At 61.8% G+C, this 27,723-nt stretch overlaps 1 protein-coding gene across 10 annotated transcripts in view; it reads left to right on the top strand.

The window, feature by feature from the left end:
* Positions 1 to 36: 36 nt before the first annotated feature.
* Positions 37 to 27,723, top strand: part of DOK7 (docking protein 7) — a 37,681-nt gene continuing 9,994 nt past the window's right edge. For 3 of the 10 annotated variants that reach the window (XM_017863137.1, XM_017863136.1, XM_017863143.1), the window contains exons 1-5: positions 37 to 383; positions 10,923 to 11,153; positions 14,011 to 14,211; positions 23,117 to 23,236; positions 27,154 to 27,273. In XM_017863137.1, the coding sequence (XP_017718626.1) occupies positions 203 to 383; positions 10,923 to 11,153; positions 14,011 to 14,211; positions 23,117 to 23,236; positions 27,154 to 27,273 (853 nt within the window). In that variant the 5' untranslated portion in view covers positions 37 to 202. Of the gene's footprint in view, positions 384 to 415; positions 2,312 to 10,922; positions 11,154 to 14,010; positions 14,212 to 21,553; positions 21,780 to 23,116; positions 23,237 to 27,153; positions 27,274 to 27,723 lie in introns of those variants that run through there. The other 7 variants (XM_017863140.1, XM_017863138.1, XM_017863145.1 and 4 more) reach the window with 5 other exon arrangements.

The raw sequence follows: 27,723 nt of genomic DNA, 5'->3' as shown, positions 1-27,723 counted from the left end.
GCGGGACGGTGGGGCCAGAGGGGCCCGTGGGGGTGGGGGAGCCGCCCGCAGGAGAAGGGGCCCCGCCCGCGCCGGCCCTGGAGTCGCCGGTGTCGCCGCCCTGCCCGCGGGCCCGCCCTCCTGGCCCAGCCCAGGGCCCTGGGAGCTATTTTGAAAGTGACCCTGGGCTGGGGCGCCGGGGCGAGCGCGGCGGCGCGGAACCATGACAGAAGATGACCGAGGCGGCGCTGGTGGAGGGCCAGGTCAAGCTGCGCGACGGCAAGAAGGTCGGGGCGCGGCGGGGGCGCGGGGGGGCGCGGGCGCGGGCGGCGGCTCACGCTCCCCCCTGTCCCCGCAGTGGAAGAGTAGGTGGCTGGTGCTGCGCAAGCCGTCGCCCGTGGCAGGTGAGCGGGGCGGGCGGGGGACGGTGGGCGCGGGGGGCCTAGTGACCCGGGTTACCGAGCCCCCCCCGACAGGAATGCTAGCTCGCCCGAAATCGCCGCTGTCACCCCGCCGGGAAACCGGAGAGCCCCGCGCGGACCCCGGACCCCACGGCGCCCCTGGGAGCGCAGTGGGGGCCCGGACGGAAGAACCCTCTTTCCAGCAGGGCAGACTGAGGCCCGGGGGCTGCCTGGTGGCCCTGGAGGCGGAGGGGATGCAGGCCCTGAGCCCCCCAGCAGAGCAGCAAGGGGTACCCCAGAAGCAAAACCCCACGTGCCTGAGGGTTGAGCTGTGCTTGTGGAAACGCTCAGAGCAGGGTCCCGGAACCCAGCCTCCAGGGGTGCTGTGTGGGTGGGCGCTGACCCTGGGCCCCTCCCAGGCAGAGGAGAGGCTGGGCTGTGGTGGGGTAGGTGGGGTAGTGACTGCCATATGGCTGGGAGAACAGTCCTCTGGGAGGAGGCAGGGGTCCCCCGCAGTCTCTGCCCTGAGCCAGTACCCCAGCTTGGGGAGGGTCAACACGGAGCCCCCAGGTCTGGCAGCCCAGGCCGCGTGCAGCGCTGGGCCTGTGGGGAGGGCTGAGCTGGGCCTGCAGCTGCTCCAGAGGACAGGTGCGGTGGAGCCGGCCAGGCCCCGGTCTGGGTGGGATGCTCGGCCTGCGTGCACCGGGGGTCTGTACACCATAGGCCTGCCAGAGCGTCATCCAGGAGGGGTGTCTGTGTCTCCCAGGGAGGGTGTGGAGCAGGGTTCCCTCCTGGGTCCCCTCTGCAGGACCTCAGGTGGTCCTGGAGGAAGGCACTTCCTGCCTGCCTTCACCTCCCCTTGCAGGGCCTGGGCTGCACACCAGTCACTTCACTCAGCCCTCCGTGCCCAGACCCCCTGCCTGGAGCTGTGGGGGCACCATCAGAGCCTGGAAGGGTGTCTTTGTCCTCCGGGGCTGCAGGGGACCTGGTATAGGAAGGGGTGGGGTCTGGGCAGAGAGGCCCTGCCAGGCTGCGGCGGACGACAGGCTTTGGTCAGCTGTGGCTGGGCCAGGGCTGTGGTGGGGCAGGTGGTGCTTGATGGGTGGATGGTGCTGGGCTGGAGCCGGTGCAGACCAGAGAGGCCACAGCCCAGGAAGGCACGCGGGACAGCAGCCCAAGAGGAGCATTGTGGGAGAGGTCTTTGTCCCGCTTGGGAGGCTTTTCTTTCTGGATCAGAGAGTCTCAGGGGGCAGGGCCTGCCAGCCTCAAGAGGGTGTGCTCCCCAGGCCTGGTGAGTGCCTGAGTGGAGTGATGGGAGCTGGCAATGGGTCCCCCAATCTGTGAGTCTGTAGGTGAACGTGGTGGCTCCCGAGCGTCTGCTAGGTCACCTTGTATCCCGCGCAGTTGAGATCTGCAGGCTCGTGGGACTGGCGTGGGAGGTGATGTGGGGTAGTGGAAGGTGCCCTGCCCCCTCTGGGTGGATGTGCATTCTGAGCCTTACGGCCAGATGTCCCTAGCACCCACTGACTCCCTGGCCTGGGACCCATTGCTTTGGACACCTGCTTTCTGTGTTGGTCACTCCAGCAGCCTGGGACTGAAACGGAAACCCTGTGGGGTGGCCCAGAGGTCAGTCAGATGAGGCGATGGGACAGAGTGGAGTTCTCACGCCCACCTCCCCACCTTGACCAGGCCAGCCTGGCACCTCCTCTCTGCTCAGAGGCCCTGATGCCTCTTCCTCCTGGCCCCTCATGAGCCTCCCTGGATGCCGCCCCCTTTGCCTTCACCCAGCTGCCTTCCTGCTCAGCGTTGGAGACCACCTCCCTTGTGGATGGGCCTGGCCTGGCGGGAGCAGGCCCCAGCCCTGGAGGAGCAGACAGCACTCTTGGTGTGAGGGAGAGAGAAAGGGTCCTGTCTGCTTCCTTGTAAGACAGGTAGGGTTCTTTTTGTTACCAGCGGTGATTTCCTTCTGGGAAGGGCCCAGATGTGCACCTTTTCCACTGGCACCTTTCTCCTCCTTGTGTTTTTCTCAATCATAAGCACGTCTTTCTCTTATGGCAAAGTTTAGTTAGCAAACAAAAGGGAAACACCTTTTATCAAAGGGTAGCACAGCCACAGTGCCCGGCATGGCCAGTGGATGTCGGGCCGTCTGCCACGGTGTGGGACTGTAGGGTGCCCTGCAGTGGGACTGTGTTCCTCAAGGTCTCCACTGCGTCCTGACTGCAGGATGCGTTTGTGCATCCCCTTCTGGGCAGGGCCCCGGGGGAGGAGGGTGGTCTGTGTCCAGTCGTGGCCTAGGACTCTCTGCTGGTGACCCAGCACACCAGCACCTGGCCCAGCCCCTCTCTTCTTCCTCCCTGGCACAGCGGCTGGGGGTGGCAAGGCAATTGTTCTTGACATCCTGTGGAGGGTGTGGTCCCGGGCCAGACGCTTGGAGGGACCCGCTTCCCACAGGGGCTGTCCCTGGGGGCTTCATCCAGCTCAGAAAAGCTACCGGGAGGGCCCGAGTCGTGGAGCTGGCAGGGTCTTGCAGTCACCATGGAAGGGAAGCTGAGACACAGAAACCCGAGGAATCTGGCCCAAGACACGGACTGCTGGGCAGAGCCCAGTTCCCCCCAAACAGCCCAAACCTTGCCCCCTGCAGCTGGCTGGAAGTTCCGCACCTGCCCCCAGGCTGACAACTGGGTGCTTGCTTAGTCTCCCCCATCCCTGCTCTTGGTTCTAATGCTGAGTTCTCGGAGGGCAGGGTCCCCTTTTCCGTGTCGCCCTCAAAGGCAGCCTGGTGGGACTGAGCCCGTCCTGTGGGAGGGACCCCACGGAGACAGCGCAGGAGCCAGGAGCCCCTTGGCAGGTGCCCCATAGGCCCCAGAGCTGCCCCACAGCTGGTGCTGTGCTGGGGCCCTGCCCCCCACAGTGGGCAGCGCTGCTAACGAGGGACCGGGGGTGGAAACTGGGTCTGCCCTTCCTGAGCAGAGCCTCCTGGCGGTGGATTTCCTGTGCCTCTGCCTCCTTCCCCAAGGGACTGGAGCTGACATCCCAGCTCTGGGCTGAAGACTGGGAGTGGGTGGTGGCCAGTTATCCTCTCCCCATAGAAACATCAAGAACATGGTGAGTTTCCCTCAGGCCCGCCTCAGGACAGGGAATCAGAGAGCCGGGGTTCAGCTCTCAGCTCCACAGGTGGAAACGGTGACTTGGGAAGGCTGCTTCCCTGCCTGCATCCTCCGCCACTCACAGGGCTCTTGAGGGCAATGGAGAGGTGGGCGCGAGGGCCTGGGCCTGGCATCCGGAGCCTCGTCCTGGGCTGCCCCTGGTGATGTCTGGAGGGCCACCTGCACCACACCCCCAACACCTGTGCCAGGCAGGGCGCTCTCATGTTTCCTTCCTGAACCAGATTGTGAATGGGGCTGGGGCTAGGCACTGGATCTTGGTCCCGTGTGTCCTGGCTGTGGCCTGGTCTGAGGAGGCACCAGCAGGCCAGCCTGGTTGATGGCCACCCCCCTCGCCCCTGCCCAGCTTCTGGGCACGGCTCCAGGCTGCAGCACCCCCAGTAGGGTACCTCAGGCTGCTACCACCTGCATTGCTAAGGACATGGCCTCAAGGTCACTGTGACCTTTAAGGGCTGTCCCACAGCCACTTCTGCGGACTCCCATCGTGTTCAGTGTGGGCGGGGACTCCCCCACTATGTCCCTGGCCCGCACGTGCCCCTGCCTTCCCTGGGCCACCACGCCTGCTCGCTCCATCTTCCCTGTGGCTTCTCCCCCTCCTCCTTCTCCCCTCCCGCCCTCCCCGGCTCTCCGCCCTGGCTGTAAGGCCTTCCGTGTGCTCATGACTCCACGGTTATTTTTACATCTCCAGACGCCTGCGTCCAACTGCCTGTGTGCATCGCCGCCTGGCGTCTGGTGGGCTTCTCAGCCCCACGTGTCCAGGAAAGCCCCCCGACCCCAGCCCCCACCCCAGAAGGGTCCCCAGGCATCCCTCCCCCACCCAAGTCCCAGGGCTCATCCTGGATGCCTCATTCCCCTGTGGCTGTGGAGGTGAATACAGGGGGAGCGTGTGTGCACGTGTGTGTGTGTGTGTGAGGATGCACGTGTGCACCTGTACACACCGTGGGAGCGTGTGCACGTAGGAGCAAGTGTGAGCATTTGGGTGTGTAAGAGTGTGTGAGTGTGTGCTTGTGTGGCTGTCTTAGCTCAGGCGCCTCTTAGCGAATGCCACCGCCTGGGCGGCTCGGACAGCCAGTCATCGCTCACAGTTCTGGGGGTTGGAGGCCCAAGATCAAGGCAGCCTAGGTGTCTGGTGAGGACCGTGTCCTGGGTGTCTGGTGAGGACTATGTCCTGCTACATAGATTGTGCTTTCTCTGTCCTTACATGGTGTAGGGGGAGGAAGCGCCCTGGGGTCCTCTCATCAGGCACTGGTCCCATTCTTGAGGCTCCACCCTGAGTACCTCATCGCCTCCCAAAGGCCCCACCACCTAACCCATCGCCTTGGGGGTGAAGATTTCAACACCAGAATTTCAGATTTCAGACCCCGCAGTGAGTGCATTGGAGTGCCACGTTTGTGTGTGTGCGCACAAGAAATGAGTGCAAGTACATGTCTGTGGGGCCCACGTGTGTGGCTGCACATGCAGTGAATAACCTGTGTTGTGGGAGTGTGGTCTATGGTTGTGGCACGTGTGTGCATGTGGTGTGTGTGAATACCTGTGTGTATGTTGCAAGTGTGCTGTTTTTTGAGCTCAAATTGCCTGTGTGCATGTGTCTGTGTGTGCAAGTTTTGTGCAAGTGTCTGCATGGGGTGTTGCCATTCAAGGTGTGTGCCCTGTGTGCTGAATGGACGTGTATGAGTTGTGTGCCATGGCATGTGAGGGCATGTATGGTGTGCCTGTGTGTGGGCATGAGTTTGTGCCTGAGTGTTCGTGTATGAGTGTGAGTGGCCGTGTTATGTGTTGTGCTTGTCTGTATGTGTGTATGAGGTGTGTTTGTGCCTGTGTGGTATAAGTGTTGGGCCTGTGTGCATGGTTATGTTTGGCCTGTGTGGTGTTCATGTATGAGTGTGCATTTTTTGCCTGTGTGTCATGTATGAGGTGCGTTTGCCTGTGTGTATGAGTGCATGTTCGTGTATGAGGGTGTGTGCGGGCCATGCCTGTGTGGCGGTGTTGTGATGTGAGTGTACATGGGCCTGTGTATGTGTGGGCATGTAATGTGTGCATGTTATGTTGCCTGTGCATATGCGTTGTATTGAGTGTGTGCAGTCTGTGTGTGCGTGTATGAGTGTATGTGTGTTGGCGTGTCTGTGTGAGTGTGCCCATGTATGAGTGTGTGTGCGTGTCTGTGTGAGTGTGCATGTGATGAGTGTGTGTGGCGTGTCTGTGTGGAGGTGGCATGTATGAGTGTATGTGTGTGCGTGTTCTGTGTGAGGTGGGGCATGGTATGAGTGTAATGTTGTGTGCGTGTCTGTTGATTGTGCCATGTATGAGTGTATGTGTGTGCGTGTCTGTTTTGAGTGTGCATGTATTGATGTGTAATGTGCGTGTCTGTGTGAGTGTGGCATGGTTGAGTGTATGTGCGTGTCTGTGTGAGTGTGGGCATTATGAGTGTGTGTGCGTGTCTGTGTGAGTGGTGATGTATGGAGTGTATGTTGTGCGTGGTCTGTGTGGGATGTGTTGCATGTATGAGTGTATGTGTGTGCGTGTCTGTGTGAGTGTGCATGTATGAGTGTATGTGTGTGCGTGTCTGTGTGAGTGTGCATGTATGAGTGTATGTGTGTGCGTGTCTGTGTGAGTGTGCATGTATGAGTGTATGTGTGTGCGTGTCTGTGTATGAGTTTGCGTGCCTGTGCATGAGTGTATGTGTATGACTGCGCCTGCGTGTGTGCATGTATGTGCGTGCCTGTGTATGAGTATGCATTTATGAGTGTGTGTGCCTGTGGGTGCCTGTGTGTATGAGTGTGTGTGCGTGTCTGTGTGTATCAGTGTGTGTGTGAGTGTGCATGTGTGCCTGCTTGCTCCACGTTGGTCTCTGTGCCTTGGTTGGCCTCTCTTGGTGTCTCCTCTTTGTTTGTCTTCTTTCACCATCATGACCCGGTGCCCTCCACCCAGCCCAGTGCTGCCTGCCAGAGCCCCGGGAACCCTCCAAGTCCTGCAAAAGCCTTCCCTGGCCAGGTTGCAGCCAATGCCCAAGAGTGCGGAGCAGCCGGAGGGTGGGAGGGCGGGGCTGATGCTGGTTCCTCAGCCGCTGGATGAGAGACCCCCGGGTGCCCTGGCCTCCTGGGAGGGTGCGGCTGGGGCCCTCTGGGCCTAGCCCCTGGGGAGCTGGCCAGTGGCCATCTACTCCTGAGTCCCTTAGCCCTGCGTCTCCTCAGCACACGTGCTGTGTCCCAGGGAGAGCCGCTGCGTCCTGGGGCTCTGGTGTCCTGGACCTGACCTGGCTTGGTCTCAGCCCTGGGCCTGGAGCTTCCATCTCTCTGGTGCCAGTTCCTGCAGCGTTTTGCCCCCGGCACTCATCTTGAGATGCGCTTTAAAAACAGGATCAATTTATCGTCCGTGATGGGGAGGGGTGGCCTGAGCATGAGGGGGTGGGCGTCAGCTGCTGGAGAAGCTTCCGCCAGGCAGGAGGGGCGAGTCGGCCCCCAGCTCTGACCTCCCCGCTTCTGTTCGTGTTTGAAAATGAAATCAGTGACTTGGGTGGTCATCAGTTTCCTGTGGCCAACAGAATAAAGCACCACAGCTGGGCCTTCGAACAACGAGAATTCGCCCTCTCAGCACTGGGAGTCAGTGCTCTGCAGTTCAGGGGGCCGCAGGGCCACACTCCCTCTGAGCTTCCCAGAGGGGCTCCTTCCTGCCTCTCCCAGCTCCTGCTGGACACAGGCATCCCTTGGCTGTGGCCTCAGCGCTCCAGTCCCTGCCTCCGTCCCCATTCAGGTGACCTTCCCTGTGTCTGTTCCTCCTGTTCTGCCTTTTACAAGGACACTTGCTGCTGCACTCAGATAATCTAGGATCCTGACCTTGATTACGTATGCAGAGACCCCATTCCCAAATAAGGACATACAGGTTCCGGGGTCGCGAGTGGCCACGCCTAGCCCCCCGCATGTAAGCGCTCCTAGATTCTCAGGCGTTGCCAAGGTACAGGGTGTGAGTCTGCTTTTGTAGACAGAGTCCAGAAAAATCAGACAGGCTGAGGGGTGGCGTCCGTGAATCGGAAAAAGGTCTGAGGGTCGAGCATGGGTTCAGCACGTTCCCCACCACCAACCTGGCAGGTGCAGACGTCTAGGGTGGGGCCGGCTGGCTCCTGGAAGGTGTGAAAAGCCATCGTGGCAAATTCAACTCTCGGCCAGGAGTCGGCTCACTGTGGTCTCTGGACCAATTCCCACCAGAACCTGTTTTTGTAAATAAAGTTTTATTGGCTCACAGCCATTCTCACACGCATCATCTGTGGCTGCTTTCCAGCTAAGTATCGTGATGGAGACTTTAAGCCCGGTAAAGCCAAAAGGGTGATGTCGGGCTCTTTCCAGGCAAGCTCCTGACCCCAGTCCTGACTGGATTATTGGGAATGTAACTTGTTGAACAAAGGAGGCGCAGGTTGGGGGCAATGACACGAACTGGTTGTCAACAGGTGCCAGAGCTGTCTGCCAGGGTGTGGCCAAGGTGCCACCGTCACAGAGCAGAGCCACAGGGGAGGAAAGGTCTCTGCTTGGCTTCTGGGCGATCAGGCCACCAATGCTCCAAGGAGGCTGAGGCCCTCTAGGTGGAAGGTGGCGGATGGTTGGCCAGTGTGTGCCCCTTGCTGAGTACTGGGGGTGAGCCATGGGTCACCTGGTCCCTCTGTGCATGGGCAGCCAGATTGCAGGGAAGCCAGCCTGGCCTTACAGCTGGTAATGCAGACAGACGTGTACCTGAATATGCAAGCACGTATTGAGCACTTACTGCATGCAGGGCCTCCACACCTTCCTGTAGGTAGTCCTTATGGCATTGTTGCAGGTGGGGCTGCCACTGTTCCCAGGTCACAGATGAGAAAACTGGCCAAGAGCCCAGGGCCACGAGTCTGGAAGATCAGAGCAGGGATTTCCAGGGGCCTCGCCCCTTAGGGGAAGGGTGTGAAGGGGTGCTCTGTGTGGGCTGTGATTATCCTCAGTGGAAGTTTCTGCCACTCTCCACATGGATGTGGTTGAGCTTTTTAAGGTCCCCCGAGGCAGAGGTGGCCCAGGCCCCTGCAGCGATCTCACAACACACTTCAACTGTGGTGGAGGCTGTGGTGCACCACAGAGTCGGGGGCTGCGGGCCGTCCTCAGGCTCAGGCAGCCCTGGGGCCCCCGTCCCGCGCGGAGCCACCCCCATGTTCGTGCTGTTCCCACACGCCGTCATTTCTTGGGTGCTCTGGTGATGTATTTGGGGGACACTGCTGTTATGGCAAATTCCAATTATGCTGCCATGTTTGATTTCTCTCTCTGGGGCAGGCGTCCTGCTTCCTGCCTTGGAGTTTCCACAGCGGGGCAGGAGATTGGAAAGGGCAGGCGGAGTTCTGTGGGTGCAGGGATGAGGGGGCTTCTTTCTCAAATTGGGAATGCCTGGCTTTTTTCTAGCTGTAAATGTTTCAGACACTGCGGACGGATCCTCCAATGGGAAGTGAACGTCCTGTCGCTGCGCCCACACTGCGCCTTGCTTTTGTGAATCGAGTTTCCTGGCATGCAGCTGCGCCCGTGGGTCCACAGACGGTCTGAGGCTGCTTTCACCACCACGGGTGGCGCTGCTGAGTAGTGGCTGCAGAGCCCGTGTGGCCCTGAAAGCTGCATGCTTGCCCTCTGGCCCCTTGCAGAGGAATCTTGCTGACCGCTGGCCCCCGTGGTCACACAGGCCCCCCTGGCTCTGTGGGCTGCGGCCATGTGGCCTGGGGAGGTGGGCACAGCTGGGGAGGGAAGCTGAGCACCATGTCTGCTCCGGATTCCATTGCAAAAATGAGGGTCTGAGTCGAATTCATCTGGGATTTTGGTTGTCTCGTGGCTTTGCGGGGCCTGTGTGAAGAGTGAGCACCCACTCCTCAGAGCTTCAGAGGACACATCATTCTGCAATCCTCTTCGGGGACATTCTCCCCCATCCCCTCCTGCATGCTCACAGGAATTTGGGGTGTTTGCATGAGGCCCCAAAACCTACACCCTCGCCGAAGCTGGGTATCCTGAGGCCCAGCCCCCGGGGCCTAGGTGGGAGGAGGCTGGTGGTCAAGCCTGGAGCGGTGCCGGGAGGGCCAGGAGTCTGCCTGCGCCGTCCTCTGCTCTCTCGGGCAGACCTGCTGCCCCTGCCATTCACAGGAGTGTCCCCGGGCCAGGTGGTTCGCCCAAGGCCACACAGGGACTGTGCTGTGCTGGGTTCGAACTGCACCTGGCGGAGTGGACGGCACCTGCTAGTTGCTTGTGGTGACAGTGACGTTGGAAAATGGGAACGTGGAGGTGGGGACGGGGACCCGAGTTGCCCTGGAGGCTCCGGGAGGCAGAACGCAGGCAGGTCCCCAGCAGCCGAGGAAGAAACCAGGGCTTGCTGTGCTGGGCAGTGGCCGGGTGGATGGTGGGGGGACCCACGGCCCATTGACCTCCCCGACTCCCTGGCTGAAGCTCAGCCACACCCTGGGAACTAAAGGAACCAGGAGGGGCGGTGNCTGGAGCGGTGCCGGGAGGGCCAGGAGTCTGCCTGCGCCGTCCTCTGCTCTCTCGGGCAGACCTGCTGCCCCTGCCATTCACAGGAGTGTCCCCGGGCCAGGTGGTTCGCCCAAGGCCACACAGGGACTGTGCTGTGCTGGGTTCGAACTGCACCTGGCGGAGTGGACGGCACCTGCTAGTTGCTTGTGGTGACAGTGACGTTGGAAAATGGGAACGTGGAGGTGGGGACGGGGACCCGAGTTGCCCTGGAGGCTCCGGGAGGCAGAACGCAGGCAGGTCCCCAGCAGCCGAGGAAGAAACCAGGGCTTGCTGTGCTGGGCAGTGGCCGGGTGGATGGTGGGGGGACCCACGGCCCATTGACCTCCCCGACTCCCTGGGGCTGAAGCTCAGCCACACCCTGGGAACTAAAGGAACCAGGAGGGGCGGTGGGTCTTGAGGCAGCAGGGAGCGGGCACAGGTGTGGCTGGCAGGGCGGCAGGGCAGGGGCAGGCTGGCAGAACCAGGGCAGGAGGCCATAGCCACCGGGCAGGCCCCACGCTGGGCCCCCAAACCCCTGACCACAGACACTGCAGGCCTCAGTGTGGCCCGGGGGGCTCCAGGGCCTGGGACAGGGCTAATACACTGGTGAAGCTCCGGAACCCAGTCATGGTAGCCAGCGTTGGGGGCTGGGCACAGACATGAATATTCTGGGTTCGTTTCTGCTCTTGCGGCCTGTGGGTCCTGCAGTGGGAGGGGATCGCCCCATTTTGTATGCCAGGAGTCGAAGCCTTGGCATGGCTGAGTGGCTGGCTTGAAGTCATGCCCCCAGTCCGGGTCTCTGCACTGTCACGGCCTCCTTGGGGACACCAAGGGCGCGGGCAGGCGGTGCTGGCTGGTGTCCCTGACAGCCGCGCTCCCTGCAGACTGCCTGCTGATGCTGGTCTACAAGGACAAGTCGGAGCGCTCCAAGGGCCTGCGGGAGCGCAGCAGCCTGACGCTAGAGGACATCTGCGGGCTGGAGCCCGGCCTGCCCTACGAAGGCCTGGCCCACACGCTGGCCATCGTCTGCCTGTCCCAGGCCGTCATGCTGGGCTTCGACAGCCACGAGGCCATGTGTGCGTGGGACGCCCGGATCCGCTATGCGCTAGGCGAGGGTGAGTGACTGGGGCCTGGGCCAGGCAGAGGGCTCCCTGCTCAGGTGTGCCAGGGCCCGTCACCAACGTGGGCTGCAGAGGCGGGAGCAGCTCCAGGGAACCGTGCAGGAAGATGGGACATTCATGGGTGCCTTAGAGTGGACTGAGCTCCAGCCTGGGGGTGCCCAAGAGGGTTTGGGAGGTGGAGTCTGCTGGGCTATGGTGTCTTTGGAGCTCCCTAGCCTGACCGTTAGTTACAAGTGGAGCCTTTAACCCAAGCTGGTGGACTTTGGAGGGATGTGGTCTCCCAAAGCTCCACCCTTTGCTTCCCAGACTGGACAGTGGAGCCCAGAGCCTGGGTAGGAAGGAGAGCCCCAGGCTGGGTGGTCCCACCCTAGCTTCCCCCACACAGGATGGGAGGGTGGGGAGGGGTGGGAACAGAGGGAGGGAGAGAGAGGGGAAGGGAGTGCTCCCCTGTGGAGCTGGCCCTGGAAGAGGTGGAACCTCAGTCCCAGCCCTACAGGGGCTTCCAATGGGTGCCTGTGGGGGCTGAGCTGCCCTGGGGCTCTGAGCAGAGGTGGGTGGTGATGGGGCCTGGGCACTCAGTGGCAGAGCAAGCATAATCCTGCATCTCCTAAGAAACCAAATCAGTGCCACAAAACCCGTAATGAGCAAAACAGTAGAATGTCAGCCGAGTCAGTCCTGGTCCTACACTGGCACCCACCCAATAATCCCAGCAGCCCTAGCTGCCCTCACTTTAAAAACTTGCTATTTTAGGCCAGATGTGGTGGCTCACACCTGTAATTCCAGCACTTTGGGAGGCTGAGGTGGGCAGATCACCTGAGCCCAGGACATAGAGACCACCCTGGACAAAGTGGTGAAACTTTGTCTCTACTAATAATACAAAAATGATGGCCAGGCGCAGTGGCTCATGCCTGTAACCCTTGCGCTTTGGGAGGCTAAGGCGGGCAGATCACCTGAGGTCAGGAGTTCGAGACCAGCCTGGCCAACATAGTGAAACCCTGTCTCTACTAAAAATACAAAAATTAGCCTGGTGGCATGCACCTGTAATCCCAGCTACTCAGGAGGCTGAGACAGGAGAAGCACTTGAACCTGGGAGGTGGAGGTTGCAATGAACTGAGATTGTGCCATTGCACTCCAGCCTGGGCGACAGAGTGAGACTCCATCTCAAAAAAAAAAAAAAGAGCCAGGAGGTGGAGGTTGCAGTGACCTGAGGTTGCACCACTGTCCTCCAGCCTGGGAGACAGAATGAGACCCTGTCTTAGAAAAACAAACACGGCCGGGCGCGGTGGCTCACACCTGTGGTCCCAGCACTTTGAGAGGTCGAGGTGGGTGGATCACGAGGTCAGGAGATCAAGACCATCCTGGCTAACATAGTGAAACCCTGTCTCTACTAAAAAAAAATACAAAAAATTAGCCAGGTGTGGTGGTGTGCACCTGTAGTCCCAGCTACTCGGGAGGCTGAGGCAGAATGGCGTGAACCCGGGAGGCAGAGCTTGCAGTGAGCCGAGATAGCACCACTGCACTCCAGCCTGGGCAACAGAGCGAGACTCCACCTCAAAAAAAAAAATTAAAAATTAAAAAATAAAAACACGAAAAAACTTGCTATTTTGATTAGCATGGACTCTGCATAACTTTATTTTTTAAACTATTGATTAAAATACCCTGGCCCTTGATGGCTGAGTTCTTTGGCCTCGGAGGTGAGTGTCCCACTCCCCCAGTTTTGGCACCAGGGCAGCAGCCCCTCCTGCTCCATTGAAGGGGAGAGAAGCTGGGGGCTTAGTGGGAGGAGGTGCAATCAGCTCTGCGGGAGGGCGCAGGGGAAGGAGACATTAGGAGAGAACTGCCAGAACTTTCCAGAAAGTTCTTCCGTTGGGGGTTCCCTCCAGCCTGGCTCAGCGGCATGGCTCTGCTTCCTTCATCTGCTGGGGCAGGGCCATCACACAGAGGCCACTGGGCACTGCCCAGGCAGCTTAATCTTGAAAGAACATGGCCTGACAAGGATGCACCCAAGGCCACAGCTTGGAGCAGGTGGAGGAGGCAGAGGAGTGGGAGGTGGGATGGAAACAGGGGTCCCTTTGGCTCTGGGGGTTGGAGATGGAGCAGGTGGGGCCCCTGGTGGGTAGGCTGCTGTCTGCCTGGGGTGCTGACCTGGGAAGAGGGGGGAGGTGGGGACAGCACTCAGGACCACTGTCCTCTCTGAGGCTTTCAGAGGCAGGGGCCTGGGCAGAGTCATGGGAGTGCTTAGGGTTTGGGTGAATGACCACCTGGATGGAGAGAGGGCCTGTGGTGTCCTGAGGTTCCTGTGGCCAGGCTGGGGCTTCGATGCAGACCCCAGACTCTCCACACCCTAACTGGAGGCTGGGGGTCCCTGAGCCTCGGTTTCCCCTTCTGTGATGGGGCCACGCAGCTGTGGAGGGAGACTTTCTGGAGAGGAGGTGCTGGGGGCGGGAGCCCAGCCAGAGCACTCACCAGCCCTGTCCTCCTCAGCAGCTCTGTGGTGGGAGGGGAGGGAGGCGGAGGTCCGAGGTCAGGCCCCTCTGGGACTTGCTTGCACCTGAACAAAGGTAGTTCCTGGGAGGATGGGGAGGAGACAAGCGCGGCCCCCTGGAGCCCGGCCACCTCGGGGCTGTGGGGAGAGCCATTTGCTCATCCTGCCACCGCTGCCTCCCGGGCTGACACCTGGGTGGCTGCCCCAGCCTAGTCCCTGCCCCTGCTGCCTCCTCCTGTGATGCCCTCTTGCCCCACCCGCCCGCAGTGTCCCCTGCTGCCTCCTCTTGTGATGCCCTCTCGCCCCTCCTGCCTATGATGCCCTCTCGCCCCGCCCGTGATGCCCTCTCACACCACCCCCCCACAGTGCACAGGTTCCATGTGACAGTGGCTCCAGGCACCAAGTTGGAGAGCGGCCCGGCCACCCTGCATCTCTGCAATGACATCCTCGTCTTGGCCAGGGACATCCCCCCGGCTGTCATGGGGCAGTGGAAGCTGTCCGACCTCCGGCGCTATGGGGCCGTGCCGAGCGGATTCATCTTTGAAGGCGGGACCAGGTGTGGGTACTGTAAGTACGGATGCATGGGCTCACTGGGCAGTGGCAGCACCCCCACTTCCCCCGAGAACTGCTGGCTTCGGGCCGACCGACCCCGCGTGCAGGCCGGCCTGCTGGCATGTCCAGCAGGTGGATGGCGTCTCCCCACGCTCGATGTCCGCGGTCCTCTGCCCGCAGGACCCTCAGTGTGAAGTGCCAAGTATGGGGCCTCAGCTGCCTCTGCTCTTCCTCACTGCAGGGAGACAGTATGGGGATGGGAGGAGGGGCCCGAGACCACAGAGCCTCAGAGCCGCTCATATCCAGATTTCATGAAAAGGAAAAAACAAAGAACAAATGCATTTAGCAGCGGGGAGCGTGAGCGCCCGCATGAGCACCATGGAAACCCATTCCTGGACCAAGAATTCCTGGTGGACACGCCAGCCGCCCTGCCTGGGGTCACCCAGAGCTGCCCTAATGTCCCCAGTGAGGTGGCCAGGCCGTGGGTGGGGATGGCCTGAGTCCTTTGGGCGTGAGAAGGCCTGAGAGCCGCCCTCAGGCAGAGGAGTGCGGGAAATGGGAGCAGGAAGGCACCCAGCCCTCCCCAGAAAGTCTGAGGGCTGCTGCAGGAGCGGGCTGTCCCAGCGACCCCCTCCACTTTCTCCCATGTTGGGTGCAGATGTGCCAGGCTGCCCTGTGGACCTGCAGTCCCCGCAGAGGGCGTGACGCCTCCTCTCTTGCCTCTGGAGGGGCAGCTGCTCATTGGCTGGGCTGGTGGCGGGCAGAGGGGCCTCCTGTGGGCCTGGTGTGGGGCTGAGAGGACTGAGGGACAGCACTTGGCTCACACTGGCCGGGGCTCTGGCTCACACTGGCTCACACTGGCCGGGGCTCTGGTGGAGCCTGGATGTCTGGGTGGAGCAAATGCAGGCAACAACACAGGCCACGCTGGCCGCTTGGGACCTCATCCTGCAAAGGCCAGCTGGGGCACGGGCACAAGCCCATCTGGGTGCCATGTTACACCACCTTCTGTGCTGGGTGCTGGGAGCAAACCCAGTGGGTCTTGCGGCAGGAGCCAGCCCTGTTGGGGCCTTTGAGGAGACAACATCTGACTCTTGAAAGGGGAACAGGGCGGCAAGGCTCAGGCTCCACGGAGGCAGGGGGCGTACACAGCCAGCTGCAGGGGCACACGGGGCAGAGCTGGCCCGGAGTCTCGGCCCCTGGGGCTGGCAGGGACCATAGCCAGAGTCTAAAGGGCCTTGGCCCCTCCAGAACTGGACAGCCAGTATGGATGGTCAGGGTCGCTGCCCACGCCAGCTGTGGGCTGGTGTGGGGGGTGGGGGTGGTTCCCAGGAAAGCTAGGACACCTGTCGGGGTCCCATCTGCTGGATGGGCCCCCAGGCCCCCCTGCGACAGGCCGGAGGTTCAGCACGGGGGCTTCAGGAGCCGCTGGGGAGTGGGTTGGCAGTGGCCGGAAACAGTGACTGGACCCAGCGTCCCTGTCCTCTGTCGCGTGGGAAGCCAGAGCTGCAGGCTTTAGTTGTCCTGGCACAGGCAGCCTGTCCCGTCTGTGGTGTGCTAGATTTGGGGGTGCCTGGAGTGGGGTACCCATGCCTTCCTTTCTGTCTGTGGAATTCCTTGGCACAGGCAGGCAGCTGCCCGGGTTGGCGCCGTGTGCTTACCCTCTAAGCTGGGGCACGGCAGGACCTGGGTCCTTGGAGACCTGCTTATTTTTTCTGGGCCATAATGGAATGGGGCCACTGGGTGTTTTTCCTCTGAGGCCGTGGAGTTTCACATCCCTGCCTAGGTGTGGGTGGCCCCTTTTCCACTGGTAAACAGTCCCACACCTGGGCTGTGCTTCCCCCCAGGGCGAGGCTGCTGTGCTGTTTTCCTGGGCTGCTCAAAAGCCAGGGTGAACTCTTGTGGGGCCGTCTGTCCTGCTGCTGCCTCCCCGGGCAAGGTGTTACAGCAGCCCCACCTGCAAACCTGCACACCGGGCTGGCCACACAGAACCCACAAATGGGGATTGGCCCCACAGAACCCACCTCTGCAGCTCAGTGCTGAATGTTCCCGTCCCTGGTGGGACCCTGGCCTGAGAGAGGAAGGGCTCTGGGAATTCCGTCACCGACGGCTGCACACCCCGTAGGGCAGGTGGGTTCTGGAGGCCAGGCTGGAAGGCTTGGCCGAGTCGCCCATCCCTGTCCCCAGCAGGCCCTGCTAGGCTCTATCCTCCTGGATAGAGGATCCTCCTGGATAGGTGGCATGGCCGCCACCCTGGGTGGTTGAGGCTGGGTCTTAGACTCGGCCAAGTGATGGTGTTCGCAGTGCAACACTAAGTGCAGGCCGTGTGGCTGGAGGGACAGGGCGTCTGCGGCACGCGTGGGCAACCCAGGGCCTCCTGTGGGAGGGAGTCGGCAACTCGGGTGGTCCAGGGGCCACGGCATCAGCTTCCTGGGGCTTCGGTAGCAGATGGCCCCCAAGAGAGGGCCAAGTGTCCAGAATGGGTTCCTTCTGCAACCTGGAGGCCAGAAGCCCCAAATCAAGGGGTCCTTAGGGTTGGCTTTTTCCAAAATCTCTTGGGGAGGACCCATGGGAAGGTCCTTCCTGCCCCTTCCAGCCGCTGGTGGCCCCAGCGGCCTCGGCTCGTGGCTGTGCTGCTCCGATCCCTGCGCCTGCTGGCTCCTGCGTGGGCCTCCTCTTCTGTCTCTTGCAGTCCCCGGACTTAGGGCCCCTCTGGATGACCCAGGATGACCTCATCCCGAGATCCTCAGTTCCATCCACCGAGACCCCTGTTCACAGGTTCTGGTATGTGAACACATTTTATGGGCCACCATTTGGTCCACAACCAGGGCCACTGGGACAGAGAAGGATCCAGAATCTGGATCCCAGTAAGTCTGTGGGTGTCGTCACATTCAGTCTGGAGGTCACAGCTGGGCTGGCGTCGTGGGAAGGCCCTGGAAGGTTTGGGTGTAGGAAATCCACATTCCCTCCTTCCCCAGGGACAGGTCCCAGCCTGGTCCCCGATGCCTCAGAACGGCCTCACTCGGCCCCGCCACAGCCAGCTCCGCAGACAGCAGAGAGGGTGACCCCGGCCCAAGGCGACGCCTCACTCATCCTGAGATGTTGGGCATGGCTGCACATCACGGGGCCCTGCTGGGGGTCGGGTGGAGACAGGCCTGGCTGGGCTTGGTGCCTGGGGGCGGAGGTCTCTCTGTGGACAGTTGCCTGTTCAGAATGGGACAGGAGGTGGCTTGGTGACAGCAACTCTGGGTCCCCAGTGTGGCCCAATTTCCCGTCTCTGTTGGTCACGGGCCTGTAGTGTGGACTCCCGGAGCTTGGCCTGAGTGCACTTGAGACGTGGCAGGCGACGGTCTATGGACAGTTCAGGGCTGTGGGCTCCAGCCTCACACACGGGCAAGTGACTGGGCCCCACCTGCAGGGACGGATGTGCGTGGTGGAGAGTGATGCAGAGAGGGCCACTCACCCCGGGACAGGCTCAGCTTGCAGCAGAGGGCAGTGGGCCCTGGAGAGGGTGAGCCCACCCAGAGTCCAGGAAGGGAGAGCTTTGGAGGGGCAGGGGGACATTTGAGCTGGGCCTTGAGGGCGAATGGAAGCTTTTGGAATGGAAGCTTCCCTTTTCCCCCCTTACCTGCTCTCTCCAGCTGGGTCCAGTCCAAGGACCACATCTGCCTCTTCACCCAGCCTCTGGGGGCCACCAGGAGCATTTGAAATTCATTTTGACTTTTAAAAATGAGTAAAGAATGTGGCCAGGCATGGCGGCTTATGCCTGTAATCCCAGCACTTTGGGAGGCTGAGGCGGGAGGATCACCTGAGGTCGGGAGTTTGAGATCAGCCTGGTCAACATGGTGAAACCCTGTCTCTACTGAAAATACAAAAATTGGGCAGGTGTGGTGGTACACACCTGTAATTCCAGCTACTCCAGGCACTGAAGTGGGAAAATCACTTGAACCCGGGAGTTGGAGGTTGCAGTGAGCCAAGATCCTGCCATTGCACTCCAGCCAGGGCAACACAGCCAGATTCTGTCTCAAAAAGGAAAAAAATAAAAATAAAAAAGAGTAAAAAATGAAAACCCCAACTAGGAGGCTCTTGCTATGTGAACGTTGCATCTGCCCAGCTCTGGAGAGCCCCCTGCCGGCCGTCTTTGGCCACTGCAGCCTGGCAGGCAGCCTGGACCGAGCTGGCTGGAGCCCTGGCCTCAGTCCCCGGCACTGGGGCAGCAGAGAATGCCTTCAGTGGCTTCTCCTGGTCGGGCGCTGGGTCTAGGGATCAGATGGTTGGGCCTCAGAGCCTGCATGAGACTGAATGAGGCATTTTCAGTCCTCAGAGGGTGGGAGGGGAGCTGGGAGGGGCACAGACCCCAGGCTGGGGCATTGGGGGAAGCTCTCTGGAGAAGTGAGCCTCAGGGGATGTCTGCAGGGTGAATAGGAGTTAGCTCAGCTGTCAGAGGGTAAGGGGTAGAGAGAGGTGAAAAGGCACTTCAGACATTTTTGAGCATGAATGGGTGTCCTGAAGAGCTGTGTAGGAGCCCTGTTAGGTGGGGATAGGAGTCGTGAGGGTAGAGGAGGAGGAGGAGACAGGGCTGGGTTGTAGACAGTTGGCTAACTGGACTCGCGAGCATGTTCATCACTGTCTCAGAGTAGCAGGGAGCCACTGAAGGTGCTTGAGCAGGGGGAAGTGTTTCGTATGCTAATGTTGACCCCAGGGTGCAGATGAGCATGGAGGAAGAGGCTGACAGGGGCCAGAGAAGGTTCTGGTTGTGGTCCAGATGATGGAGGGCGAGGCTGCCCCAGGCAGCAGCTGCCTGGTTGAGGGGTGGGAGCCCTGTGGGTTCCAGGAATGTTAAGAAGGTGGTGATGATGGACAAGGGGAGGAGGGGCGGCCCAGGAAGGGGGACCTTCTAGAGCTGTGCCCCTGGACTGGGGCTGCTTCAGGAGGGCAGAAGAGGGGTAGGAGCTGACACCCACTGCCAGGCTCCAGGCCTTCCTCCGTCCGAGACTCACCAGGTGGGGCCACTCTCAAGTGCACAAGAAGCTGCCACCTTGGGGGTGGGGAGGGCTGAGGTCATGTTATCAAGACTTCTCAGTCCTGCCTACGCCTACCTGGCATGAGCCACCCGGGACACCCTGGTCACCCTGATGTTTGTTCCCTGAGGAGCTGGGATTCTGAGCACTTAAGATTCTGACATCAAGGGGCAGCCACGAGGGCACTCGAGGTTATTCAAATAGAAACCGTCTTAGATCTAATTGGCTCACTGAAGGTCTGCGTGAAACAGCATTTTCTTTCTCAAGCCAGTGAGTCCTGGAGTCAGTGTAGCAGCTTTTTCGCTGGAGACATGTTTCTTAGGAAGCAGATGCGACTGTAACGTGGGTGAGGTTTGCCTGCAGCTCAGCAACCCCAGTCTCTGTCCGGAGTGGGAGCTGCCCTGAGCCCCGCGGGCCATGGCCTTCTGCTTGCATCCTGCTGACTCTGTCCTGCTTCTCTGTGTCTCCCACGCTGTTTCCTGCGGTGTGACAAACCCTCCCACACCAGCGGCTGGCAGCTGTTCCCTGGCTGGCGATTCTGTGGGCCAGGGATCTGGACGGGGCTTAGTGGGGACAGCTCATCTCTGCCCCATGGGGTGCTGCCTGGGGTCCCTCAGGCAGTGGCATTTGGCTATGGTGGGGCCCAAAAGCCCAGGAAAATGCTGTGTCGGCTGTTGGTTGGGTTGCCTCAGTTTCCCTCCAGGAACCTCCCCCTCTGATAGGACAGCCTGGGCTTCTCAATAGGTTCCAAGAGGGCAGAAGCAGAAGCTGCCAGGCCTCTGATGGTCTTGGGGCAGGGCTGGGAGAGCATCCCTCGTGCCACTTTATGCCAGAGCCATTACTGGCTGGCCCTGATTCCAGGGAGGGAGTGGACCAGCCTCTCGAGAAGGGGCAGCCTCCGAGGGCAGGGGTAGGGGAAGCGAGTGGCTGGCTTTGCTGCGGCCACACCTATGTGATACAGCAAAATGGGGCAGGCCCTGTGCTTCCCCCCTTTCCCCAAACACACAGGCAAACAGGGAACATGCACACGCTGTGTTGGGGAAGTGCGGGGCGGGGTCAGCAGCCTCTCACCTATTTCCTTCCACCCAAGGCTGAGCACTGGGGGTCTCCTGGTTATGGGTGCTTGGCTGGACACTGAGACCACAGACAGCTCAGGCTCCCTGCTAGCAAGGTGCTCAGCCTGGTGGCCGGGACAGCAGCAGACGGGGCTGTGCCCCAGAGGAGGCGGCCGTGAGAGCATCACAGAGGGGCTGTCGGGGTCAGGGGACTGAAGGGGGCCAGGGCCCAAGAAAAGCATCATGAAAGGTGTCATCATGTGACCTGAGTTTGGAAAGGTCAGGGGTGTTCTAGGTGGCCAGGGGTATGGAAGGTGGGGATAGCAGCCTCCTGGGTGGAGATGTAGGGGTGTGAAAGGTGGGGATGGCAGCCTCCTGGGTGGAGATGTAGGGGTGTGAAAGGGGACGGCAGCCTCCTGAGTGGAGATGTAGGGGTATGAAAGGTGGGGACGGCAGCCTCCTGGGTGGAGATGTAGGGGTGTGAAAGGTGGGGATGGCAGCCTCCTGAGTGGAGATGGCAGGCAGACCTGGTGTGCAGAGGGAGCTTTGAGCATTTCCAAGACTGTGGGGGGCTGGGTAAAGCAGGGAGCCTGTGGGTAGGGGTGGAGCATGAACCCAGGGAGGCCCAGCGAGAGCCCAGCCGTGCAGTGTCCTGGGAGGCCATGGCCCGACGACTCGGCAGACCAGCATTGGAGATGGGCGTCTTCCTCCAGGGCCACCGATGTCAGGGCCACTGATGCTGGCGTGGATGGGGGTGGCTGGCGAGGGTGCCATGCGGGCAGGTGGGGGCCCGAGGCTGGTGGTGGGCTGTGCTCCAGGCCTTGCCCGGCCAACTGCGTCTTCGGGGTGACTGATGCTCCAAGACGCCCCGTGGAATGTGGGGCCGGCTCCACTCCTTCCGTAATGCGGTTTTTTATAGTCGGGGCACTCACTGTCCCGCAGCCACTGCCAGCTGTCTGTAAGCTCAGGATTAGAGAGCCGGGCCTTTTGTGAGAGCTGGGGCCGGGCCGGCTGAGCCCTTCACGGGGAGGGCCAGACCACGGGGACAGGGAGCGACTGCCTGGCACTGTGAGCGAGCCGGCCAGCGGACAGCATGACGGCCTTCTCCTCGCCTGCCCCCAGGGCCTGGTGAGGGCTCTCTTCTGCCCACCCCTAATCTGGGCTTGGGGCCCCCTACCCCATCACGCCCCTCCTGAGGGCCGGGCTCGGGAAGGCACCCTCCTGGATGGCATTGCAGTGGGCTTGGCCTCCAACCCCTCGCATGCCCCATCTTCCGCTTGGGTCAGGAGGGCACCGCCTCACCCCACAGCAAGGACTGGAAGCCCCATGGGGCCAGGAGGTGCCCAGGGGGCCAGGGGACTTGGACTTGAGTCCACCTCGTGGCTGTGTGACGGTGGACGGGTGGCATGCCCTCTCTGGGACTCAGTGTCCTCATCGCTAATGCAGGAATGGCGCTGTCCCATGACCCGGTTTGGGGACACTACATGGAAGGAAGCATCCACAGCACCAGGTACTGCTCGCCCTCGTGTGCCCGGGGTGGCCGCCAAGGGGCCGGCAGCATTGCCACGTGTCGGGGCTGGCCCGAGTTCCGTGTCCCTGGAATCTACAGCCTGCGTTCCGTGATGGCGAAGTGTGACTGGGTGGCAGGCAGCGGGGCTTCTAATGCTGAGATTTCCCTTCCCCACCCCTCCTGCCCGCCCCGGCGCCTTCCCTCCTGCGTGCCTTTCTTTGGGCAATGGGCAGAGGCCCCGGAGCGGGCGGGATTCCTGTGAGGTGACGCCAGCCAGAGTGTCCAGCCGGGTGCGGCCAGCCCAGTCATCCATTCACGTAGCCGCCAGGGCTTCATTCACCCTTGGCAGGGAGGGCAGCGCCCCTGTGACTCGCAGCTGGGACTTCTCCATGGGTGGGGGCCGCGTCGCTCTGCCAGTGACGCTGAGGTGGCCCCCGGGGGCCCTCCTGCTGCTGTGGGGGTGTGGGGGTGGGTGCTGGCCCCAGCATGCTGCACACGACCTCAGGGTGGCACCCACACACTGGGAGCTTCAGCTTCCCCATGAAAGATGACTGAGGAGGTGGGGAGGCCGCCTAAGGTGGGGAGGACACGGTGCTGGCCAGCAGTGACGGCCGCAGCATGTGTGGGCAGATGCCGTGCCACACCTTTTGCAAATATCTGAACACAGCCCCCATGACAGCCCCAGGGAAGGAAGTACGGTCACACCGCAGCCGTCCTGGGATGTCACCCCAGCTCCAGGTGGCACAGCTCCCTTCTCCTGTGGCCGTGGAGCCCTGAGGGGACCCTACTTGATGTCTCTGGGGTCTCCTGGCTGCTTCATTTGCCCTCAAGACGGCTGAGGGGGTGGGGTCGCTGGGCCCTTGGGGCAGAGGAGGGACTGATCCAGTACTTGCCAGGTGGCGGAGCAGCCACATCCCCATCCCCAAAGCAGGCAGGTGTGTGGGCGGGGGCACCCATCTCTGTCTAGGGCAGGGCATCCCCTCCCTCCTCTCCACACCCTGTCCGCTGCAGGACCTAGGAGGGCATAGCACTCACCCCGGCGCCCAGCAGCCCAAGCTGTTCCTAGATGCTGCCAAGTTAGAAGGGCGCGGTGGGGTCCGTGGGGAGTGCAGAGGCTCTGGGGACCCGGCTTCGTGGGGCCAGGCGGGGTGTCGGCTCTGGGCACCTGGCTTTGTGGGGCTGGGCCGGGTGTGGACTCTGGGCACCCGGCTTCACGGGGCCAGGCGGGGTGTTGTCGGCTCTTGATGGAGTTTGCTCTGGTTTCCTGCGTTCCTCCTCTTCAGGGTCCCCAGCCCACACTTGGGCCAGGCTGACCTGTCTCTGTCCTTCCTCTGCAGGGGCTGGTGTCTTCTTCCTGTCCTCAGCCGAGGGGGAGCAGATCAGCTTCCTGTTCGACTGCATCGTCCGAGGCATCTCCCCCACCAAGGGCCCCTTTGGGCTGCGGCCCGTTCTCCCAGGTGTGTGAGCCTGGCCGACTGGGGAGGGTATGCTTGGCGGGCTGTGCGATGTCCTGGGGCGGCGGGCCACAGTGATTCGTCTGCCCGGTTAGGTGGCCGCCCTTCCCACCCCCAGCTAAGGAACCAGAGCTTTTCCAGGTCAGGACTAAAGCCTGGGCTTCGGCAAGCCCTGCTGAGGGCTTCAGAGCAGCCGGGGCTGGACTCGCACCTGCAGGTGCTCTGCCTTGGGGGTCTGAGCTATTGGGATGCTTGGGCCTAGAGCTTTCTGGCTGGGACAGTCAGCCACAGCTGCCCCTGTGCAGTAAGAGACCCTCTGACGCACTGCCACCATCTTCCATGGCCGGGAGCAGGGAGGGCCTTGCCCGAGCTTGGCGGCCCAGCAGCAGCTGATCTGACTCTGCAGCTGGGGTCGGGACTGGCTCTGCCTGAGCCCGGTGTTTAGGTCCAAGGCCACCTCGGGAGGTCACCTGGCTGTGGGGTCTCAGGGCACGTTGGGCTGAGGGGGTCTCGTCTTGTCTCACCTGCACCTCCTTGGCTGTGGCTGTGGCACTCTCTGCAGGAGTCCTTGGCCAGGGATGTTGCTGGACCCCACAGGGGCCCTGGTGTCTGGGCACAGTGGGGCTCCCCAGGTCGGGGCAGGTGCTGGGCCGGGTGCCTTCATGGGTTCTCTCAAATGCTCCTCTAGCTCCACGCGGGCAGCGCTTGACCGTACGTCCAAGTGAGGCCATGGCCCAGGCCACGTGGCGGGTGAGCAGCAAGCTCATATGTGGCACCTCCTGGCACTGGCACCCCAGCCGAGGCGTGGCGGGGGAAGGGTGACTGGGAGGACAGAGGCGAGTGGCATATGGGGCGGGCACCCTGGCCTCCCTTCCCCTGGCCACAGCCCCAATGCCCACTGCCCACACCAGCACAGTCATGTAGGGGGTGGCCCTGGGAGGAGGGAGGTGGCACCTGTGGCCAGGGCCCTCCCCACTGCCCTGCCATGCTGGATGGCGTGGCCGCACCCCTGCAGGCGTCTTCCTGCCTAATGGTTGCCGGCAGGTATGGATGGTGTGGCTGGCATGGATGACGTGGTCGGTGTGTTCGACTGTGCAAGGCGAGGGTGTGCAGGGCCCAGGGCAGGGACAGGGACGGGCAGAGGCAGCAGGAGGTTGAGGAGGGCTCCCTGCTCTCTCCTGCTCCCCTCAGGCAGTTCCCAGGGAACACAGGCCGTGCCAGGGAAGCAGCACTAGGTAGAGGATGCTGGGGAGGGTCGGCCTGGGACAGCCGCTAGACAGGACAGGCTCCACCGCAGGCAGCAAGCGGGCCAGCCCCAGGCAGGGCCATTGCTGACGGCTGGAGGGGTTTGGGCTGACCAGAAGTCCCAGACCCCACTCCACAGGACGTCCTCGTCAGAGTCAGCTGGGAGCTCTCAGAAAGCTCTGCTGTCAGGGCCTCAGCCTGCAGCTGTGCCCCCAAGCTGTGCCTCTGTAGATGTGTGGAGGCCTCAGGCCACCTGGAGGTGCTGGTCGAGCTGGGACACTATGCTGGGCAGCACCCCACCGGAGGAGCCGTGGGCCCAGCCCCTGCAGGCTGGACTCATGGGAGGGTCTGGGCTGATGGGGTCGTCTGCCCAGGCTGGCAAAACACTGAAGCCCGTGGTCACAGGGCTCCCACGATAAAGCCCTGCGGGCAGCGTCCTCATGCTCTGGGCTTCCTGCCATCCTCCTGTGCTGAAGACTCACCGGAGGGGCCGAGAGATGCAGAAAGTCCAGCCCCTTGGTCTTGGTGTCTGCATGTGGACACCAAGGCCCAGAGGCAGCCAGACCCTCCAGGAGCAGGAGGGAAGGGCCCAGAGGCCTGGCATCCGCCACGCTCTGAGCACGGTGTGCATGTTACCTTCTTGGCCCGGCCTCCACGGGGGTGCACCGTTGCTGCACCCTTTTGCAGACGAGGTTGAGAGGCTCAGGGGGTGCATGGTGGAGCTGGGAGTCGATCCATGTCTTGCCCACCAGCTACTGGATGGGAAATGGTGGGAGGTTGTGTCCTGCGTCCTGACACTGGTGTCACCAAGGGCTGCTCTTCATCCCAACTGCAGGGCACTGGCTTTGTGGGGGGCCCTGGTTGGAACGCCTGAGTGCTGAGGGACAGTGGTGCTGTCCTGTCACTGTGCTTGTCTTCAGCCTGGACCCTCAGCACACCAAGGAGCCAAGACTGGTGCCTGCTGTCCTGCCCACGCGGCAGAATGTGTCGGTGAAAGCGCCAGGAGCTGCCAAGCCGAGTGGCCTGTGGGCTCCATGGCCACCAGCAGGCTGTGTCACAAGGGACTGGGGCCTGAGCTGGCACAGCCTTGGCTGCCATTGCCTTCCACCCTCCCAGGCACAGGCGGGGAGGGCACAGGAGAGAGGCTTTTACTGGCCCCATCCCTGTCCCTGGCAATGCTACAGATGGGGCCACAGGGTCATGGGCTGGCAGGGCCCCAGGCTGACCCGGGCAGTGCCTTGGGGCGGCCATACCCGGAGGCTGGGGGAGGTTCCTCCAGGTCCTTCTTGCGTTCCTGGGCCGCGTGCTGTGAGCTCTCGCCTGTCTGTGGGGAGGGCCCTGTTCTGAGTCCTGATGGGGCCTCCTGTTGTGCTCAATGCCCCAGCTGGGCGCCTGAAGGTATCAGCAGAGGACAGTGTCCTATCAGGGATGGGGCCTCTTCAGCCTAGACGTGAACCCGGACAGGGACACCATTGCTTCCTATTTGTTTCTCCGGAACCCTGACTACGGGGTCAGGATGTCCGGCTCCAGCCTCCACCAGGCTCGGTTCTGTCCACCGAGGCTCTGATCCAGGTGTCCCAGGCTGGGGACTGTACCTTCCAGTCCTCTGTGTGCTGCAGAATTTGGTGTAAACTTTCCATGCTGCCACTGCTCCTGGATTTTGGGGAGAGCAGGTCCTTGGACCTGTTTCGGCTGAGTCCTGCAGATGTCCCCAAGGTGGGTGGCAGGAGGTGTGTCCTGGAGGCCCAGAGGAGGCCACTTGGAGCAGGACAGGGTCGGTTTGCTCTTGTGGGTGTAGCTGTGGCTTCCCTGCCAGGGAAACTCTTTGGGACGGCTGTGGCTGTGGGTCCCATGGATGTGGAAGGGGCGGGATCTTGAGCCCTGCTGTTTGGAGCACGGCAGCCACTCAGCCTAGTGCCCACATCACTTAGTGCCTGGGACATCCCAGCACGGGCGGGGGCTTGGGGACCAGGGCAGTGATGCTGAGGCTCGGGACAGCGGTGCCGAGGGGCCAGTGAGAGGTCCTGCGCTGCCTGGGCAGGAAGGGGAGGTTTCCTGCCACTCAGTCCCAGAGGACACATGGACGATGACCAGAGAGGGTGGGGCTGGTGCTCCCTGGATGCAGTCCTGAGGGGCGGGGCTGGGTGGGGCCGAGGGTCCGCAGACCACTGTGCTCTGAGCCTTGGGCACAGTATGAGGCTCCATCCAAGGCCCCAGGGAATGGTGGGATGGCCACAAGGTGGGCGGGCATTTCCCCAGGCAGAGGGGAGCCTGTGAGAAATGGGCACTGTGAATCAGCGGTGGGCAGCCCCTCTTGCAGCAAGACCGGCTCTGGGGATGGGGGAGGGGCTGGTCATTTTTGGAACAGAAAATTGAAAAACTCCGTGGTGAGGAAGAGGGGTCTGGCCGGCGTGGGGTCCTGGTGAGTGGACAGATGGCAGGGCCATCCATGGGTGCAGGGACCCAGCTGGGCAGATGGTGGCCTGGATAGGGGTGGTGTGGGTGCCTGCATTTGAGGCCCCGCATCTGGGCTGAGGCATGGGGAGAAGCGGGGACTCCCAGGGGACTGCCACTCCACGGAGGGGGCCACCACCACGTCAGGCTGGGCCTGGTGCCTGTGGGCAAGGGTGGGCAGTGGGGGCCACCTCCTCCACTGAGTCTTCTCTCTGCTGCAGACCCAAGTCCCCCGGGACCCTCGACTGTGGAGGAGCGCGTGGCCCAGGAAGCCCTGGAAACCCTGCAGCTGGAGAAGCGGCTGAGCCTCCTCTCGCATGCGGGCCGGCCGGGCAGTGGAGGTGGGGCCAGGGGCTGGCCTGGGCTGTGGGACTACAGCTAAGCCTCCAGTGGGAGAGCTCGGGAGGCATCCATGCATGTGTGGGGGCTGCTGGCTCCCTCTGCTCATTCATGCATTCCTTCTTTCTCCTGCTCATTCATTCCTTCCTTCCCCCTGACCCACTCATTCATCCTTCCTTCCCCCATTCATCCTTCCTTCCCCCATTCATTCCTTCCTTCTCCTCCTGCTCATTCCTTCCTTCCTTCTCCCTCCGCTCATTCATTCCTTCCTTCTCCCCCTGCTCATTCATTCCTTCCTTCCCCCCCCCACTGCTCATTCATTCCTTCATTTCCCTCCTGCTCATTCATTCCTTCCTTCTCTGCCTACTCATTCATTCCTTCATTTCCCTCCTGCTCATTCATTCTTTCTTTCTCCTTCCTGCTCATTCCTTCTTTCCATCTCCCACCCATTC

This window comes from Rhinopithecus bieti, unplaced genomic scaffold (assembly GCF_001698545.2).
Source record: "Rhinopithecus bieti isolate Rb0 unplaced genomic scaffold, ASM169854v2 scaffold_68244, whole genome shotgun sequence".
NCBI classification, from domain to species: domain Eukaryota; kingdom Metazoa; phylum Chordata; class Mammalia; order Primates; family Cercopithecidae; genus Rhinopithecus; species Rhinopithecus bieti.
This window is presented reverse-complemented; position numbering and strand designations above follow the sequence as displayed.